Raw genomic sequence first — 21589 nt, forward strand, 5'->3', positions numbered from 1 at the left:
GATCCCCATCACCTGCTTCCTCCACCTCCCCCTCTGGTAACTGTCAGTTTTCTACTGTTAAGGGTCTGTTTCTTGGTTTTTCTTTTTTTTTTTTTTCCCTTTGCTTGCTTGTTTTGTTAAATTCAACATGTGAGTGAGATCATATGATACTTTCTCTGACTTATTTTGCTTAGCATTATACTCTCTAGCTCCATCCATGATGTTGCAAATGGCAAGTTTTCATTTTTTATGTCTGAATAATATTCCATTTGTATATGTATATATACTGCCTCTTCTTTATCCATTTGTTTATCTGTGGATTCTTGGGCTGCTTCTATAATCTGGCTATTGTAAATAATGCTTCAGTAAGCAGGGGTGCAAGTATCCCTTTAAATTACTTTTATTTTCTATTTTTGGATAAATGCCCAGTAGTGTGATTACTGCATTGTAGGGTAGTTCTATTAACTTTTTGAGGAGCCTCCACACTATTTTTTACATTGGCTACACCAGTGTGCCTTCCCATGAACAGTGCAAGAGGGTTCCTTTTTCTCCACATCCTCACCAACGCTTGTTTCTTGTGTTTTTGAGTTTAGCCATTCCGACAGGTATGAGGTGATATCGCCTTGTTTTGATTTGCATTTCCCTGATGATGAGTGATGTTGAGCATCTTTTCATGTGTTGGCCATCTGGATGTCTTTTGAGAAATATTTTTCATATATTCTGCCAATTTTTAAATTGGATTATTTGTTTTTAGGGTATTGAGTTGTATCAGTTCTTTATGCTGGATATGCCATTTGCAGATTATCTTCTCCCATTCCATAGGTTGCTTTTTAATTTTGTTGTTTCCTTTGCTATGCAGAAGCTTTGTAAGTTTTTTTAGAAGCTTTGTATTGTGTGTGTGTGTGTGTGTATAGTATACTTTGGCTTTTATTTTCCTTGCTTTAGGAGACAGCTCTAAAAAAAAAAAAAAAACAACCAACCAAACAAACAAACAAAAAAACCCTGTTGCTATGGCTGATGCCAGAGAAATGCCCTCTGTTTTCTCTTCTAGGGTTTTTATGGTTTCAGGTCTCACGTTGAGGTCTTTAATCCATTATTTATATTTGTGCTTGGTGTGAGAAAGTGATCCAGTTTCATTCTTTTGCATGTAGTCATCCAGTTTTCCCAACACCATTTTTTGTAGAGACTGTTTTTTTTTCCCCATTGGGAAAAATGGGAGAAATTCCCATTGGACATTCTTTCCTGCTTTGTTGAAGATTAATTGACCATATAGTTGTGGATGTATTTCTGGGTTTTCTGTTTAGTTGATCGACATGTCTATATTTTATGCTTTAATTACTACAAGTTTGTAATATAACCTGAAGTCTGATATTATGATGTCTTTAACTTTGCTTTTCTTTTTAAGATGCTTTGGTTATTCTTTTGTGGTTCCATACAATTTTAGGATGCTTGTTCTAGCTCTATGAAAAGTGCCATTGGCATTTTGATAGGGATTGCATTAAATGTGTAGATTGCTTTGAGTAGTATTGACATTTTAACAATGTTCTTCCAACCCATGAGCATGGAATGCCTTGCATTTCTTTGGGTATTCTTGAAACATTTTCATCAATGTTTTATAGTTTTTAGAGTATAAGCTTTTCACCTCTTTGGTAAGCTTCCTAGGTATTTTGTTTTTAGAACACTTGTAAATGGGATTCTTTTATTTCTCCTTTCTGCTGCTTCATTACTGGTATATACAAATGGAACACATTTCTGTACATTGATTTTTGTATCCTGTGACTTTACTGAGTTCATTTTTCAGTTCTAGTAGTATTTTGGAGTCTTTAGAGTTTTCTGTGTATAGTATCACCACATCTGCAAGTGGTGAAAGTTTTACTTCTTAACAATTTGGATGCCTCTTATTTTGTTCGTTGTCTAATCTCTGTGGCTAGGATATCCAGTACTACGTTGAATAAAGGTAATGAAAGTGATACCCTTGTCATGTTCCTGATCTTAGAGGAAAAGTTCGTTTTTCCCATTAAGTATGATTTTGGCTTTGGGTTTTCTTTTTCTTTTTAAGATTTTATTTATTTGAGAGAGAGCACACAAGCATGGGGAGGGGCAGAGGGAGAGAGATAAGTAGACTTCCCACTGAGTGGGGAGTCCAACATCAGGCTTGATCCCAGGACCCTGAGATCATGACCTGAGCTGAAGTGAGATGCTTAACCAACTGAACCACCCAGGTGTCCCAGCTGTGGGTTTTTATATAAGGCCTTTATTTATGTTGAGGTATGTTTTCTCTAAACCTACTTTATTAAGGTTTTTTGTGGGGTTTTTTTGGTTATCATGAATGGATGTTTTACTTTGTCAAATGCTTTTTATGGATGTATTCAAGTGATCATATAGTTTTTATCCTTATTAATATGGTGTATCACATTGATTGATGTGCAAATATTGAACCACCCTTGTATCCAGGGAGTAAATCCTGTTTGATTGTGGTGAATGATTTTTGTTGTTGTTGTTGGATTCCGCTTACTAGTATTTTGTTGAGGATTTTTGCGTCTATGTTCATCAGAGACACTGGTCTGTAGTTCTCTTTTTGTGTAGTATCTTTATCTGGTTTTGATATCAGGATGAAAACCTCATAGAGTGAATTTGTAAGTTTTCCTTCCTCTTTGATTTTCGGAATAGTTTGAGGAGAATAGGTATAAACTCTAAATATTTGGAATTCACCCATGAAGACTTCTAATCCTGGACTTTTGCTTATTGGGAGGTTTTGGTTTTTTTTTTTTTAAGATTTTTAAATTTATTTGACAGAGATCACAAGTAGGCAGAGAGGCAGGCAGAGAGAGAGGGGGGAGCAGGTTCTCCACTGAGCAGAGAGCCCGATCCCAGGACCCTGGGATCATGACCTGAGCTGAAGACAGAGGCTTTAACCCACTGAGCCACCCAGGCACCCATGGGAGTTTTTTGATTACTGATTCAGTTTCATTGCTGGGAATCATTCTGTTCAAAGTTTCTATTCCTGCTTCGGTTTTGGTAGGTTATGTGTTTTTAGGAATTCATTTAAGTTATCCAATTTGTTGGTATATAATTTTTTATAATCTCTTACAACTGTTAGTATTTCTGTGGTGTTGGTATTTCATTCATTTGTGAGATTTGGGACTTTGAGTCCTCTTTGTGATGAGTCTGGCTAGAGGATTATCAATTTTGTGGATCCTTCAAAGAACTAACTCCTGGCTTTATTGATCTTTTCTGCTTTTTTAAAAATAATTCTATATTTATGCTCTAATCTTTATTATTTCCTTCTTTCTGTTGGTTTTGGGTTTTGTTTCTTTTTCTGGCTCCTTTAGGTTTAAGGTTAGATTGTTCATTTGACATTTTTCTTGCCTCTTGAGGTAGGCATATATTGCTATAAACTTCCTTCTTAGAACCATTTTTGCTGTATAACAAAGACTTTGGACCATTGTTTTCATTTTCATTGGGAGAAATTTTATATATATATATATATTTTATATATATATATATTTTATATATATATATATATTTTATATATATATATATATGTATATATATATATATATATATAAAGATTTTATTTATTTATTTGACAGACAAAGATCACAAGTAGGCAGAGAGGCAAGCGAGGCGGGGAGGTGGGGGGGGGAGCAGGCTCCCTGCTGAACAGAGAGCCCGTTGTGGGGCTTGATCCCAGGATCCTGGGATCATGACCTGAACTGAAGGCAGAGGCTTTAACCCACTGAGCCACCCAGGTGCCCCTGGGAGAAAGGATACTTCAAATTATAAATGTATTTATGGGGATAAAAAGATAGGATATTACTGAGAGAGAGCCTCTTTAGCAAATTTGGAATGTAAGATCACAGTAGCTGTGAGTTACTGATCTGACATTAACATCTCTTTTGAGCAGGGGTGGTGGCAGTATCCATGGAACAGAATTCTAGACCTAGTGAAGGATCTATACAAATATATCCTATACAAACACCTACTTAAACTGTTGTCTGGGACATTTCTGGATTTAGGCCTGTTTTGGAGTAATTACTAAAAGCACCCACCTTTCATGCTCAGGAGTCTCCTGATTTAGTTAATGAATTATATAGTGACTTATTTATACAGATTTAGGGTATTGGAATACACACAATGGCTGGAAGTACCTGTAAACATGTAGGGAATTCAGGCCCACTTGATTGAACAGCTTGGCCAGCATACATCTATTGGCCATTGTAAAGTTTTCTTAGCTAGAAATGCCCACTTAAGTACATTTTGACTTGAAGACACTGAGACCCTATTGTTTTCCTTATATATAATATTTCACCTTAAATTTTTATGATTATATGTGCTAAGAATAAATAGCCTATGTTGTCTAAGTACAGTATTTGGTACAAAGTGGGCATTTATAGTTAAAGATAGAATGAATAAGTGATTAATACTTTTTTCAGAATGCATGTCATTGTAAAGTAGACCAAAAAAACAGATGATTCAAAATGATTTCTGAAATTGTACAAAATGGACACTTGTTGACTTGAAATTTTTAAAATGAAAACAGAGCTATACATAGAAATTTATCCTGATAACATGCTTTTACCTCTGAATCTGAAGTAATTAGATGTGTAATTTTCTAGATGTATAATTATCTACATGTGGGTGTGGCATGCTCATTATGAGGAGATTCTAATGACAGCACGGACACAGAGGATGTTCGTTGATAATGCAGGAAATTGAATCAATTATATGGAGCAGTAGAGGGTAAACTTTGTAATTTTAAATGGTTAAAGGAAATATTCATTAAGAAAATTGTGGGGAGGAGGGTAGAGATACTGAGGGGGAAAATACTAGATTTTGTAAATGCAACAGATTGTGAAGACTGCTTAATGATGGGCAACTTTGATACCTGTGCTGTGCAAATATGAACTAGGAGGAAAGGAAAATAGGAAGAATGTTTATCGGAAAAAATATGCAGCTACATGCAGTTTTGGTGATAATGGCATTCTCAGAAGAGTTTTGTTACCTGTATTTCACATAAAAATCAATATAATTACTGTTTGGAAGATACTGTGACACAACTTGGAGATTACTGAAGTTGCCCATGGGAGTTTTAAAGCCACAGTTCGTCAAGGGCAAAACAGACCTTTTGACTTCACAGAAAGTAAATCAGCTTCTCAGATTGCTTGAAACAGTAGCCCAATGTGTACGCTTTCTAGGTTCTTAGTTCCACTAGGAGAGCCAATTTCAGTTGAAGATGAGATGTTAAGTCATCTAGTCAACTGGTTGTATTGAGCTCTCAATCATAAGCAGACAGACCGCAGCAGGGTCAGGAAAAAGGGAGGCGTTCCCAATGTAGATGGATAGGAGGAAAAATTTACCCTCTTTTGAGGTGGTTTGGGTTTTGTATATGCTTTCTTTCCTCTTCAGAGGTCAAATTTCAGATGATTTATAAATTACTGAGTTTAATGCTTTCTCCATTCTTTTTCATTAAAAGAATGTATGGAATTTAAGAAACAAAAATAAGGATACGGATAAAGAGCCAAACCAAGGAACACTCCTGACTGTAGAGAACAAACTGCTGATTACTAGAGAGGAAGTGGGTGGAAGGATGGGTGAACCGGGTGATGGGTGTTAAGGAGGGCACTTGTGATGAGCATTGCCTGTTGTATGGAAGTGTTGAATCACTGCAATGTACACCTGAAACTAATATTACTATGATTATACCGTATGTGTAACTAATTTTACACTGTATGATAACTACTGGAATTTAAATAAAAAGTTAAAGACTGTTCACAGGAAAAACCATGATCACAACGATATTTGCAGATATAAACCACGTGAAAGGAAATTGTGACCTAGAGTGACAAACTCTCCTTGTGTCCCCTGGGACTTTCCTAGTTTTAGTGTTAAGACTCCTGTCCCTGGAAACCCCATAGTCCTAGGCAAACCGGGACCGTTAGCCACACCTTGTAGAGATGGTCAAATCTAGTTCAACTTGTTTTATCTCCACTCATGAGTTCCATTTCCAAAATTGCTCTGAAGAGGTAAGAGGAATGCTGTCTCCATGTAAGTATCCACAGGTGTTTCGGGTTGAGGAAGGAGTCCTTGAGATCCTGCACATTCTCTCCTGTTTTTTAAGAAAGTCTTAACTGCATTTATTCAAACAAAAACACAGGATATTGGTAATGTTCTTGGTGATAGTAATTTAGGAAAAAGACAGGAAAATGTGATTTAGACTTGAAGTATAATTGTGAACCACTTAAAGAAAAGTTCAAAGTCACCAAAAAGTTTGTGTGTGTTGGCTCCAGATAAGATAGGGAGAATAGCTGAATGCTTCGACACTGAGCCAAATGGATTATATACACCATTTACAGAACTATCTACTCTTAACCGTCCTGCACAAAGTACACATTTGTACTGTCTTAAACTGTTTCTTTACTCAACAGTTTAACAAAATGTGTACAGTGATACAGAAATGTTGTGTGATTTAATTCACTAGAGTTGCTATACAAATAGCATAATGATCTTCTTCAAAATGATTTCAGCATGAAAACTGGAAAGAATTGTGTATAGCGTATCTAATGAAATGAGTTTATGTTAAATGCTCAGAGATGTTGAGGTATTTAATACAAAATTATTATCTAAAGATAATACAAAAGTATTTATCTTTAGAGAATTTGGGTGACAGTATTTGACTAAAATGGCATTTACATATAGTTAAACTACCAACATATTTGTCAACTAGAGGAGTTACCTTCTTCAACAGACTCTCTTTGATATTCAGTGACTTATTTAATAGACCTTGAAGATATTTACTAGTTCAGAGGTTCACAAAGGCTTGACTTTGTAATATTCACCTTTTTAGAGATTTAATCATGTAAATTTAAGGAGCACCATATGATCATCAGGAATTAGCCCTGTTTATTAAAATATAGTTGCTCTTAGAGGCATCTATCAACAAAAACCCTCACTTGCATCATACTGACTTAATATCCTTGCTTTCATTGATGTAATTCAGGGTAGACAATTTTCAACCATACTAAAATAAAAACGTAATAATGTACTTTTTATATTTCAGGTATGACCATTAATGTTTGCTTTTCCTTTCTTCAACTCTGCTCTAATTATTTAATTTTAATTTTTTAAAATTGAAGTATAGTTGACCTATTATGTTTCAGTTTAATTCTCTGCACATACATACTTTGCATGTAGTGGAATGTAATAAAGTAATTTTCTAACTTTAAGTGAAAAGATGTGACAAGAGTAGAGATCCTTATAAACAAAATCTCTTCACTTTGTTAAAATCAGTTTTATATAGGTGATTTTGAAGGTGAAAGTGGTCAAAAGCTACAAACTTCAGTTACAAGTCCTAGGGGTATAACACACAGCATGGTGAATGGTTGACATGGTGATTATTTTACATTTGAAAGTAGTTTAGAGTAGATCTGAAAAGCTCTCATAACAAAAAAATTATAACTGTATATGGTAGATGTTAACTTTTTGTGGTGATCATTTCACAATACATACATTTATCAAGTCATTGTTGAATATCTAAAAGTAATATGTCTGTTATCTCAAAAATTGCTAAAATGATAAAAATGAAGATAGCCTGTAAGCATATCATATGTACATTTGCTGAAGCTCTATATACAGATTACTTCAAAATAGTTGGTCAGTTAATGGTGATAGTAACTTCATGATTTGCATGAAGTGTATTTTGCCTAGAATTTGCTTGAAACATTTAAACAATAGAATTTATACCATTTCTTCTCTACCTTATTTTAAAAACAGATTTATTTATTTATTTGACAGACAGAGATACAAGTAGGCGGAGAGGCAGGCAGAGAGGGACAGGGACGGGTGGTGGTGGGGGGGAAGCAGACTCCTTGCTGAGCAGAGAGCCCCATGTGGGACTCGATCCCAGGACCCTGGAATCATGACCTGAGGCTTTAACCCACTGAGCCACCCAGGTTTCCCTCTTTTCTACCTGTTTTGATAAATGTCTGTGAATTACTGTTTTGTGAGATCTATCTGTAAAAGAAACATAAACCTGATATGCTAGGGGAACAAATGCTTAAAGAATAGAAGATTCAATACATTTTAATTAGAACAATAAAAATTCTAAAATGCAGCCCTCTAACATGTGGTGATTATAGTTACATATATCAGTATTGCATGGCTCTGTAGAACAAGAGGTTACCTTAGATATCTGGTCTAACGTTTTCTAAGGTGTAGTCTGTGGAATGGAGTACTAGAACTGTGATATGCTCCATAGCAAGAAGGGGAAAAAATGTTCAAGCATGTGTGTGAAATAATACTTCTCAAGATGCTGAAGATACCTACTTAACTTTTTTACTAAACGTTTCTCAAACTGTGGAATGATTTTGTTCCTTAAAACAAATGCTCTCCATACTCCTCCCCAAATAGCGTGTGGTAAATACTAATTAAATGCACTAGGGCATTGTGACCAAGGGTGTTCTGTGTCTCAACATGGTTGCAGGTATTGAGACAAAAAGTAGATAGGCCAAATTCCTGAATTGAGAAGCTTCCTTGTAACTAGCAATAGAGCTAGAACTAAAACCAAGGTCTCCTGACAACCTAAGAGTTCTTTGGGGCCATGGTCAAGTGACTATAGTAGAGCAATGTCATGAAACACATCAGGGTTCTGAAAGCAATTTTTGTACCAAGAGTTAATTAAAAGGACTTAGGGTAGAATGCTGAAATTCCCTGAGATAGATTCAATGGTTAGAGCTAAAGCCAATAAACTTATGAATGTATTCATGGAGAAATAGCAAACATGGTATCCTACCATTGTGGCAATCTAATATGGGGTGGTGGTTTGGGGATGAGAGAAACACGTTGTACATGCCGATTAGAAAATCCTCTGAATAATGAAACAGGCCCCTTGGTCATTCATCTGCCTGTTTCATAATTCCGTTTAATTGAATTGTTACATCATTGCATCTTAATAAATATCCAAATATAGTAAAAGAGATATATATATTGAATATGAGCACATAGATGATGGTCAGCACATACAAGAAGAAATTCATACCATTAAATAGGATAACCTTAATTCAGGATACCATTTTAGTATAAAAGCAAAATATTAATCTGAGGGTTTTGGGGGGAAAGGTGTGTGTGAAGAATTAAGTTGAGCCCTTTGTATTTTCCATGTCTGGAAGAATGAGGGTTTTTTTTTTTTAAAGATTTTATTTATTTGACAGACAGAGATCACAATTAGGCAGAGAGGCAGGCAGAGAGAGAGGAGGAAGCAGGCTCCCCGCAGAGCAGAGAGCCCGATGCGGGGCTCGATCCCAGGACGCTGGGATCATGACCTGAGCTGAAGACAGAGGCCTTAACCCACTGAGCCACCCAGGCGCCCCAGAATGAGGGTTTTTTTTAAAGTTTTTATTTAAATTCCAGTTAATGTACAATGTGATATTAGTTTCAGGTGTTACAATATAGTGATTCAATACTTCCATATAGCACCTGGTGCTCATTATAGCAAGTGTGCTCGTTAATTCCCTCACCTACCTCCCCTCTGGATGTAGCATCAGTTTATTCTCTATGGTGAAAAGTCTGTTTCTTGGTGCCCCCACTTTGTTCCTTAAATTTCACATTTGAGTGAAATCATATGGTATTTATATCTGATTGTTCTATTTCACTTAGCATAATACTCTGTAGCTTCATCCATGTCATTATAAATGACAAAATTTCATTCTTTTGTATGGTTGAGTAATATTCCGTTATAGATATATTTACTGCATATTCCTTATAGATCTGTTACTTTTCAGGTGCAGTATCTGTTTCCTTCTGAAACTCAATATTTTTAAGACTATATATTTTGTAGCTGATACTAAAATATCTGGATAGTCAATTTTGGTCAACATCTTTGGGGCAATGAGTAGAGAAATTAGCTGTGTAGATACTTCATAATACTTAAGCTTTTTTCTATGTGGAGTAACTGGGAATACATGGCTCCCTGTGACATAAAAGTCTTTACAACCATTTGTTTTTTAAGGGGGAAAAGAGCCTTTGCACATACCTTTGAGATGTATTATTTACTTTGTAATTTGACTTAGAAAAGCATCCACTTTTAAATTCACTGCATCAGAGGATAACTGTAGTTACGAGTATGTGTATACTTTGTTTTCTATGGGAGAAAAGTATTTTTTTAAAGTAACATGGAAAATATCAGCTCAACAACTTTCCACAGCTCTCATTTTCAAGTGAGCAATACTGCAGTGTTAACAGACTTGAATGCTTGAAATTGCCAACCATTTGATTGTCCCTGTCTTAACTTACTCTCAACCCCTCTCCCAAGACCAACACTTTTGCCAAAAAATGCTATTGCCAGAGCTGAAGGCAACACGGTTGGTAGACCAACCTGTAAATATTTGTGGCTGTGCAGCTAAAACCACAGAAAAGGTGCTAGAATGTGTGTTGAAACCCATGCTGACCCCACAGTGTCAGCATTTCTGGAGATGCTTTTGGCTCTGGTTCTGGTTGTACTCCATGTCGCAAAAGAAGCAGCAGCAGCAGCCGTGTATGTCACTCATTATATTGAAACCACTTGGGCTGATGGAATGAGGTCTCCACTACTAGTACTTCCAGCAAATTTTAAGCTCCAGAAGGTCAGGGCCCATGTCTTCCTTATCTCTCAGTTAGTTGCTAGCCAACAAAGCAGGACGTAGATGCTGAATATTTATCCAAAAGATGAGACAAGTAGGATCTCCTCAAGCAATGGCTTATCTTGGTTTGGGTAGTGTCCAGAAGATGGTAGTCCAGGTTTCAGAAACTTGAAATTGAGATATTGTTGACAAAGTATATAGCAGTGATTTGAGTGATTCGACAGCTCTGTGTTATGCTATGCTCTCTACCAGTTTAGCTACCTTTTGTCACCATCCAATGCTATTACAGCGCCATAGACTGTATTCCCTATGCAGTACCTTTCATCCCCATGACTTCTGTAACTGGAAACTTGTACCTTCTACTCTCTTTCACCCATTTTGCCCATCCCCCATCCCCTCTCCTCCAGCAAGCACCAGTTTGCTCTTTGTATTTGAGTCTGTTAATGCTTTGTTTCGCTTTTTAGATTCCATGTATAGTGAAATCATATTTGTCTCTTTTTTTTGGTCTGACTTATTTCACTTAGCATTGTCTCTCTAGGTTTCCTCTGTGTTGTCACAAATGGCAAGATCTCATTCTTATGGCTGAGTGATACTTTGTTACAAAGACACTGTGTCTTAACTGTTCATGTATCAGTGGACACTTAAGATTGCTTCCGCATCTTGGCTAGTGTAAATAATGCTGTGTAATAAATATATGGGTGCATATAACTTTTTGAATTAGGGCTATCTTTGGCTAAATACCCAGGACTGGAATTACTGGATCATATGATATTCCTGTTTTTATTGTTTGAGGAGCCTTCCTACTATTTTCCATAGTGGGTGCAACCTCTTTACATTCCTATCCATGGTGCACAGGGGTTCCTTTTTCTCCACTTCCTCACCAACACTTATTTCTTGTTTTGTTTTTTTGTTTGTTTGTTTTTGGGTTTTTTTGTTATTGTTTTGTTTTGTTTTGTTTTTTATATTAACCATTCCTGATAGGTGTAAAGTATTATCTTGTGGTTTTGGTTTGCATTTCACTGGCCAGTGATGTTGAGCAAATTTTCATATGTCTGTTGGCAAAGTGTGTGTCATCTTTGGAAAGAGGTCTATTCAGGGCCTCTGCTCTATTTTAATTGGATTGTTTTTAAGATATATCTATATAAAACTTCATTTATTTTAAGTTCTTTATATATTTTTGATACTAATCCCCATTGGATATATCATTTGCAAATGTCTTATTTTGTACGTTGCCTTTTATTTATTTATTTTTAAGGTTTTATTTATTTATTTGACAGAGATCACAAGTAGAGAGAGAGAGAGACAGAGGAGGAAGCAGGCTCCCTGCCGAGCAGAGAGACCGATGCGGGACTCGATCCCAGGACTCTGGGATCATGACCTGAGCCAAAGGCAGAGGCTTAGCCCACTGAGCCACCCAGGCGCCCTGTAGCTTGCCTTTTCTTATCCTTGGTTGTGCAAAAACTTTTTATTTTGGTGTAGTCCTTGTAGTTTAGCTTTGCTTTTTTCCCCTTGCCTGAGGAGACCTATCAAGAAAAATGTTACTAAGGCCAGGTCCTGAGGGGATTATGTTTCTGAAGGAGTGCAAGACAGAGGCATTGAATGTGGAAGAAACCACTACTACAGTAAAAACCTTTAGGATGGCTACAAGTAGAAGAGATGAATGTAGTGAATTAGCACCTTAACCAGGAATCACAAACTGAGCCTATGTAGAGGGGCTCATAGAATTGCATTTTTCAGTCTTGAATAATTATAGACCAGGTTATGACCTGTGACCTGACCTCTGTTAGGGTTTCTTATGTGATTTTGGATGAATCTGTTTCCATGGATTCCAGTAGTACTAATCATTAAAATTATAAGCACACTCAGAATTGGAAATATGCAGCCATTGTAGAAAATAGTAGGTAAAACTACCAGAAAAATAGGTAAAACTTACATATTTTTATGGAGAATAATGGTTATGTAAATTATGGACTGTGACACAGATTGAAGTGAAGTTCCTGCTGAATCATCTAAAATATTTTCCAAGCCGTTAGTGTTTAGGTTACATGAGGACTTTGTTAAAATGCAAACTGATTGATTCACTAGTACAGGGCGGGGTCTGTAATTCTGCAGGTCTTTTTTTTTTTTTTTATTAGATTCTTAAATTTTAAATTTTTATTTTTATTATGTTCAGTTAGCCAACATATAATAAATTATTAGTTTTTGATGTAGTTGCAACTCTGCATTTCAGTCAGCTCTAGGGAATACATACACTGCTGATCCACGGGCTGATCTCAGTAGGTTTAAAGATACTGGTTCTCAAAGTCAGGTTCACGTTGGAATCATTAAAAAATACTGGGGAAATTGAAAAGATAATTGATGCCGAGGTCTCAACCCCAGAGATTCTGTTTAATTTATAAGAGATTTAGCCTAGGTGTCTGGGTTTGTGGAAAGGTCCATAGGAGATTCTGATGCACAGCTAAATCAGAATAGATGTTCTAGGACTGGTTTCAGTCAATATTTGAGAAGAAGCAACTCATTTAGGCACCTATCCTACACTTTTTAATTAAAGTGTATATAATTAACAGTTTAAAAAAGTGATATAATTAGAAGTTACTACATCAAAATTTACATTTACAACATCTAAAGGACTGTCTTAGAAAATCCTAGAACATATGTAAAAAGACTTTAACACCAAGATAGAACATATTCTCTTATAACACATTATGTTAATAATTAAGTTCAATTCTATTAAGAACTAGAAATGAACTCCAATGCTGTTCAACATTCTACAATGCAGATAATCCTACATTTTTTTCCTTGCAGGTTGCAGCAATCTACAAGGACTCAAGTATTGGAAATCTTATCAACATAGTAATTGTAAAATTAGTTGTAATTCATAATGAACAGGTAAGAACCAGGCCTGAAGTTAGTAATTTTAATTGTAGTTAGCTCCTAGTAACATATATAGATCACAAAATTGTTATTAGAAATGAGATACTTCTGAAATTTACATTTAAAAACTTGATTTGAAAAGGAGTGAGATTAACTTTTTATATTGTGATGGAAATAAAAAGAAAGGCAATAATAAAAACATTAAAAACCTAAGGTTTAAAAACAATGAGGTTATTCTCTTTTATAATCCTGTCATTGAAGAAATTAAAATACAGTTTTTTAGAAGTTTTTTAATCTTCAGTATTGGATGGTTACATTGAAAACATCTCATTAGACCTCCTTTCAATTATGTTTTAAGTATTGCTAACATTTTTGAATAAATATGAGGGAGATATGCCACTTCACTTGCTTCTGAAAATACTGTTTGATAAATTGTAAGGAAGCTGCCAAGCCTGGAGAAAAAGAAAGGCTGTGGATATTTTAATGTAATATTGAATTGCTCTTTTTTTTTTTTTTTTTGTATAGGAAGGACCAGTCATCAGTTACAATGCAGCTACCACATTGCGTAACTTCTGTTTGTGGCAACAAAGTCAGAATGTTCTTGATGATGCTCACCCTTCTCACCATGACACTGCTGTTCTTATCACTAGGTACAATTTTAGAAATAACCCTTCCCACTGCAGTTGTTTACCCTTTCTCTTCTGCATGATCACTACTTCTTGTTAATAATACACTGTGGTGTTCTATGAGAACTTGTACTGGAAAAGATACTATTGTATGAAAACATTTTTCTTTTAGACCAGAATGCTAGTTGATTCCTTAGGAAATTAGCAATGTTAGGTTGCTGAGTAATGGATCGACCCAAACAAAATAATTTCCTTATTTAGTGACAGAATTATGAAAAATAAGTGCAAAGGAACATAATTATGGAACTGAATATAAGTTATGTTCATTCCCCACTTGATATTTTAATCACTTGGAAAGAAGAGCTTTGAATGTAATTGGTTGTCCACTTTTGACTTCTTGTACTTAAAAAAAAAATCTGTGTTTTGATGTTCAATCCATGTCTTAATTACTAAACTGCATTTACAAGGGTCTTTCTCAACCTGCTTAAGGAAAACAACTCCTGCTATTATAAAATGATTGTCCATTTTACAAGCACCACTATATATTGTTAATTCATCCCTTCGCTTCAGCAACACTGATGGCTACCAGGATATTTAGATCTTAGGATTGGTTGATTGACAAAAGGAAATAATTCTTCCACTTAGGGGTCAGACTCTGAATTCTCTGCTTTCTAGAACTCTGAAGTGAAACACTTAGTCCATGTAAAATAGCTGTAAAATTTCAGAACTGAAGCAGAATTGATGTAATTTTATACACCATATTATATCATCAGTCCATGGTTCTTCTCTGGATTGCAAGTAGAGGCCAAGCAACAAAGACTGAAGATAATGAATTAAAGATGGGAGGTAGACAAAGGAGACTGGAAGAGGGATACGGTAAAGAAAGACAAGAGAACTGTCAAATTGAATGCTTAGGGACTAAGTAATGCAGAAGAAAAAAAGAAATAAGTAAATTGGTAGTATATGAGAATATTATCTGTGGTGGAGAATAAGAACTGAAGCTTATAATGATGTTGAAACATCTAGAAAAGCATAAACTACATTACACCTACAGGATAAGTAAAGGCAGAGGTGAAAAGAGTTGAAGCTTTAACCACATCCAACAGTGTTTGTAAACACTTAGAAAGTTTATTGTTAAACGTGGTTAAAGCTTCAACTCTTTTCAGCAGACACCTTTATAAAACGCTTATTGCTTATTGGTATATACAAATGGTGTGTTATCCTAGGTTTAAAATTATTGAGAGCTTAATAAGGCCTGGATTCAGAAATGAGTTTGTGGTAATAATCACATCACAGATCAAGCTTCTTTATCTTTGTTTTGACTTGTAAAAATATTTTTCTGAAAATGCTTCAAAATTTTTTGTTTTAAGGGAAGACATTTGTGGAGCTAGAGAGAAATGTGACACATTGGGTAAGTTACTTTGCAAATTAAATATAACTTATAGAGGTGCCTGGGTGGCACAGTTGCTTAAACATCTGACTCTTGGTTTTGGCTCAGGTTGTGATCTCAGGGTCGTGAGATAGAGCCTTCCAGCCAGCTCTGCGCTCAGCACAGATGGAGTCTGCTTAAAACTTTCTCTGCCCCTCCCCGCAGCTTGTGTGTTCTTTCTCTCTCAAAGAAATCTTTAATATATAATTTACTGAATTGTTTAAAATGTTTATTTTCCTTTTACATTATAATTATTTTGATTGTCTTGATTAATGATTGTCATTATTAGCTTTTGCTTCAATACATTTTAAAGAATAAGAGCTGTACCAATTACTAGATACACATAAACTATATGCAGATTTAAGGCAAAATGATAAAATGAATAGCCATAAATCTGCTACCACAGTTAAGAACCAAAACTTAATATAGTCATATGACCTTTGCTAAGTCCTTATTCTCTCCCTTTGCATGTCTCCAAGAGGTAGCCAATAACATGAATTTTATATGTTCCAGTTCCTTTCATCCATATTGAAAAATAGTTCTATATATCTATGTGTTCATAAAAGAAACTGATGTTGCTTCTTTTTGAGCGTTGTAGTTATAGTTCATGGAATTTCACTCCTATATATATATTCATCTTCGGTTTACATATCTATATGCTATTAGTGGATAGTTAGGCCAATTCTAGGTTTTCATAATGAACTTCTCTTTAAAATCTAGGGTACAGGGGCGCCTGGGTGGCTCAGTGGTTAAAGCCTCTGCCTTGGGCTCAGGTCATGATCCCAGGGTCCTGGGATCGAGTCCTGCATCGGGCTCTCTGCTCTTCGGGGAGCCTGCTTCCCCCTCTCTCTCTGCCTGCTTCTCTGCCTACTTGTGATCTCCATCTGTCAAAAAAAAAAAAAAAAAAGGAAAAGAAAAAAAAATCTAAGGTACATTCCTGCAATTGAAATTGTTATGTCATTAAAGGACGAATACCCAACTTTTGTAGCAACATGGACGGGACTGGAAGAGATTATGCTGAGTGAAATAAGTCAAGCAGAGAGAGTCAATTATGGTTTCACTTATTTGTGGAGCATAACAAATAGCATGGAGGACGTGGGGAGATAGAGAAGAGAAGGGAGTTGGGGGAAATTGGAAGGGGAGGTGAACCATGAGAGACTATGGACTCTGAAAAACAATCTGAGGGTTTTGAAGGGGCGGGAGGGGTGGAAAGTCGGGGTACCAGGTGGTGGGTATTATGGAGGGCACGGATTGCATGGAGCACTTGGTGTGGTGAAAAAATAATACTGTTCTGCTGAAAATAAATAAAAAATAAATTAAAAAAAATTTGCTGATGCTCAACTTTGGTATATCTTAAAGTGCCTGTACCAGTTTACATCTTTATCAATAATGTATAAATATTCTTTTTGATTTTGTCCTTCTCAACACAAGGTATCTTCAGATTTATCATTTTTGCCAATCTAAATGTAATGTGTTTCATTACAGTAGTAATTTTCAGTTCCATGATTATTAATGGGTTTGAACATCTTTTCATATCTGCTGGCTGTTTATATTTCCTTTATTCTGAAGAATGAAAGAGATAGGACTTATTTTTCCACTATGGTATTTGTTATTTTCTTATTGCTTTTAATTTTTTTTTTCTTTTCTTTTTTTTTTTTTTTTTAATTTTTTAATTTTTTATAAACATATATTTTTATCCCCAGGGGTACAGGTATGTGAATCACCAGGTTTACACACTTCACAGCACTCCCCAAATCACATGCCCTCCCCAATGTCCATAATCCCAACCCCTTCTCCCAAACCCCCTCCCCCCGGCAACCCTCAGTTTGTTTTGTGAGATTAAGAGTCACTTATGGTTTGTCTCCCTCCCAATCCCATCTTGTTTCATTTATTCTTCTTCTACCCACTTAAGCCTCCATGTGCTTTTAATTTTTTTAATTTTTATTTTTTTTGTCCAAGTTTTCATTTAAATTACAGTTAACACACAGTGTAATATTAGTTGCAGGTATAGAATTTAGTGATACAATAATTTCGTACATCATCCAGTGCTCATCACAGCAAGTGAGCAAGTGCCCTCCTTAATCCTTATCAGCTGTTTAACCCAGCCCAGCCCACCGTCCACCTCCTCTCTGCTAAACATCAGTTTGCTTTCTATAGTTAAAAATCTGTTTCTTGGTTTTCCTTCCCCCTGCCCCATGATTATTTGTTTTGTTTCTTAAATTCCACATGTGAGTGAGATAATATGGTATTTGGCTTGCTCTGATTTATTTTGTCTAACACAATACCCTCTACCTCCATCCATGTCATTGCAAATGGCAAGATTTCATTGTTTTTTATTCCATTACCTGTATACACACACACACACACCACAACTTTTTTATCCACTCATTATTCGAAGGACATTTGGGCTCTTTCCATAATTTGGCTATTGTAGATAATGCTCCTATAGACATCGGGGTACATGTATCCCTTTGAATTTGTATTTTCATATCCTTTGGGTAAATACTTAGTAGGGGAATTGTTGGATCCTAGGATAGTTCTATTTTTAACTTTTTGAGGAACTTCCATATTGTTCTTTAGAGTGGCTGTACCAGATTGCATTCCCACCAGCAGTGCAAACATGTTCCCCTTTATTTGTGTTCTTGCCAATACCTGTTGTTTCCTGTGTTGTTTAATTTTAGCCATTCTGACAGGTGTGAGGTGATATCTCATTGTAGTTCTGATTAGAATAATCTTAAATAAATCTAACCTTACACCTAAAGGAGCTAGAAAAGCAATGAACCATAGAGTTAATAGAAGAAAGTAAATACTTAGAATAAATGATACAGAAACAAACAAACAAACAAACAAAATAGAACAGATCAGTAAAACCAGGAGCTGTTTCTTTGAAAAAATTAGTAAAATTGATAAACTCCTAGCAAGACTTATCAAAAAGGACACAAATAAATCACAAATGGGAGAAGAGAAATAACACCACTACAGAAATACAGTAAGAAGGTATTATGAAAAGCCATATACCAATAAGTTGGACTATCTTACTGCTTTTTAGATATTATTTATAACTTCATGATACTAAACCCATTTTGGTTTCTACGTATGGCAAATACCTCTCAATAATTTGTTGCTTAGTTTCATTCTTTGTGAAATTGTATAAAAGAACTGAATTTATAATTATAGGCTAGCAAATTCATATTTTAAGAATACCTTCTGTAACTCAAAGTCTAAACATATCCTGTTTTCTTAAACATTTAAAAACTTGTCCTTTCACCTTTAAATTTCTAAACCATTTTGGATAAAAGAAATCTATTTTGATAACCAGTTTCCTCGGACCACACATTGAAAGTTCACCTCCTTAACTTAGAATCTCCAGTGTCATAAAAAATTTATATTTGTAAGAGAGTCTGCAAATCATTCCTCCATTCCATTAGACAATTACTTTCCTAGTTAGCCCATATACTAAGTCTACACTACCAGTTGACCTTGAACAACACACTTACAGCTGCATAAGTCAAATTATACATAGATTATATATAGATTAATACATAGATTTTCCCTCCTTAGTACAGTATTATAAATTATTTATGATTTTTAACATTTTCTTTAGCTTTATTGTAAGAATACTATATATAATATATACATAAAATGTGTTAGTAACTCTTTCGTCATTCTGGTCAGCAGTAGGCCATTAGTAGTTAAAGTTTTAGGAGGCAAAAGTTATATGCAGATTTTCTACTGCACAGAGTTGGTGTCCCTAATTCCCATGTTCAAGAGTCAATTGTATTTTAATATTTATAGCCCTATAATAAATCCTACTAATTGGTAGAGTATATAACTTATTTTTCTCAAGAGTATTTTGGCTATTCTTAGACCTTTGTTCTTTTAGATCAGCATTTCAATTCCTTATAAAATAATTCTCTGTCCACTTATGTAGGTCTTTTTCAATGTCTTTCAAAAACACATGTTTTCTTTTAGGCCAGTCATACACAAATTTTGTTACTTTTTTATTGTAAATGGCATAGAATATTGATAGAAATGCAATAGACTGTTTTATTTATTGATTTTAATTCCAGGCACCTGATTCATCACTCAAAACTTCATAATTTATCTATTTTTTCAATGTGGGCAATTATTATCATTTGAATTATGGCAGTTGTCCTTCCTTTCAATCCTTTTTTTCTTACAGCAAGTCAAAAACCTCTGTAAAATATTGAAGAGATGATAGTAGTCTTTCCCCTTGGATTTTAAAGGGAATACTTATAAGGTTACACCATTAAGAATGTCTGTCATGACACTTTATATGGAAAACCCAAAAGACTTCACCCCCAAACTACTAGAACTCATACAGCAATTCAGTAATGTGGCAGGATACAAAGTCAGTGTACAGAAATCAGTTGCTTTCTTATACAGTAACAATGAAAACACAGAAAAGAAAATTAGAGAATCGATTCCATTTACTATAGAACCAAGAACCATAAGATACCAGAGAATAAACCTAACCAAAGAGGTAAAGGATCTGTACTTGAGGAAGTATAGAACACTCATGGAAGAAATTGAAGAAGACACAAAAAGATGGAAGACCATTCCATGCTCATGGATCAGAAGAATAAACATTGTTAAAGTGTCTATAATACCTAGAGCAATCTATACTTTTAATGCCATTCGAATCAAAATTCCACCGGTATTTTTAAAGAGCTGGAGCAAATAATCCTAAAATTTGTATGGAATCAGAAAAGACCCTGAATTGCTAAGAAAATGTTGAAAAAGAGAGGGGAGGAGTCAAGATGGCGGAGAAGTAGCTGGCTGAGACTACTTCAGCTAGCCGGAGATCAGCTAGATAGCTTATCTAAAGATTGCAAACCCCTGAAAATCCATCGGCAGATCGAAGAGAAGAAGAACAGCAATTCTGGAAACAGAAAAACAACCACTTTCTGAAAGGTGTTTTCTTTTTTTTTTTAATTCTTTTTTTTTCTTTTTTCTTTTTTTTTTTCTTTTTCTTTCTTTCTTCCTTTTTGAACCTCTTTTTATCCCCATTCTCCCCCCTCACAATTTTGGATCTCTTCTAATTTGGTTAAAGCATATTTTCCTGGGGTTGTTGCCACCCTTTTAGTATTTTACTTGCCCCTTCATATACTCTTATCTGGACAAAATGACAAGACGGAAAAATTCAACACAAAAAAAAGAACAAGAGGCAGTACCGAAGGCTAGGGACCTAATCAATACAGACATTGGTAATATGTCAGATCTAGAGTTCAGAATGACAATTCTCAAGGTTCTAGCCGGGCTCGAAAAAGGCATGGAAGATATGAGAGAAACCCTCTCGAGAGATATAAAAGCCCTTTCTGGAGAAATAAAAGAACTAAAATCTAACCAAGTTGAAATCAAAAAAGCTATTAATGAGGTGCAATAAAAAATGGAGGCTCTCACTGCTAGGATAAAGGCAGAAGAAAGAATTAGTGATATAGAAGACCAAATGACAGAGAATAAAGAAGCTGAGCAAAAGAGGGACAAACAGCTACTGGACCACGAGGGGAGAATTCGAGAGATAAGTGACACCATAAGACGGAACAACATTAGAATAATTGGGATTCCAGAAGAAGAAGAAAGAGAGAGGGGAGCAGAAGGTATACTGGAGAGAATTATTGGGGAGAATTTCCCCAATATGGCAAAGGGAACGAGCATCAAAATTCAGGAGGTTCAGAGAACGCCCCTCAAAATCAATAAGAATAGGCCCACACCCCGTCACCTAATAGTAAAATTTACAAGTCTCTGTGACAGAAAATCCTGAAAGCAGCCCGGGAAAAGAAGTCTGTAACATACAATGGTAAAAATATTAGATTGGCAGCTGACTTATCCACAGAGACCTGGCAGGCCAGAAAGAGCTGGCATGGTATTTTCAGAGCACTAAACGAGAAAAACATGCAGCCAAGAATACTATATACAGCTAGGCTATCATTGAAAATAGAAGGAGAGATTAAAAGCTTCCAGGACAAACAACAACTGAAAGAATTTGCAAACACCAAACCAGCTCTACAGGAAATCTTGAAAGGGGTCCTCTAAGCAAAGAG

General features: G+C 35.4%; 1 protein-coding gene across 2 annotated transcripts in view; it reads left to right on the forward strand.

Moving 5' to 3' along the window:
* Nucleotides 1-21589, forward strand: part of ADAMTS20 (ADAM metallopeptidase with thrombospondin type 1 motif 20) — a 193499-nt gene that overhangs the window by 34676 nt on the left and 137234 nt on the right. For both annotated transcript variants that reach the window (XM_004765562.2, XM_045073142.1), the window contains exons 5-7: nucleotides 13401-13484; nucleotides 13995-14119; nucleotides 15466-15506. In XM_004765562.2, the coding sequence (XP_004765619.1) occupies nucleotides 13401-13484; nucleotides 13995-14119; nucleotides 15466-15506 (250 nt within the window). The remainder of the gene's footprint in view (nucleotides 1-13400; nucleotides 13485-13994; nucleotides 14120-15465; nucleotides 15507-21589) is intronic.

The sequence above is a fragment of the Mustela putorius genome, unplaced genomic scaffold (genome assembly GCF_011764305.1).
Source record: "Mustela putorius furo isolate JIRA1106 unplaced genomic scaffold, ASM1176430v1.1 tig00537227_pilon_pilon_pilon, whole genome shotgun sequence".
Lineage (NCBI taxonomy): Eukaryota > Metazoa > Chordata > Mammalia > Carnivora > Mustelidae > Mustela > Mustela putorius.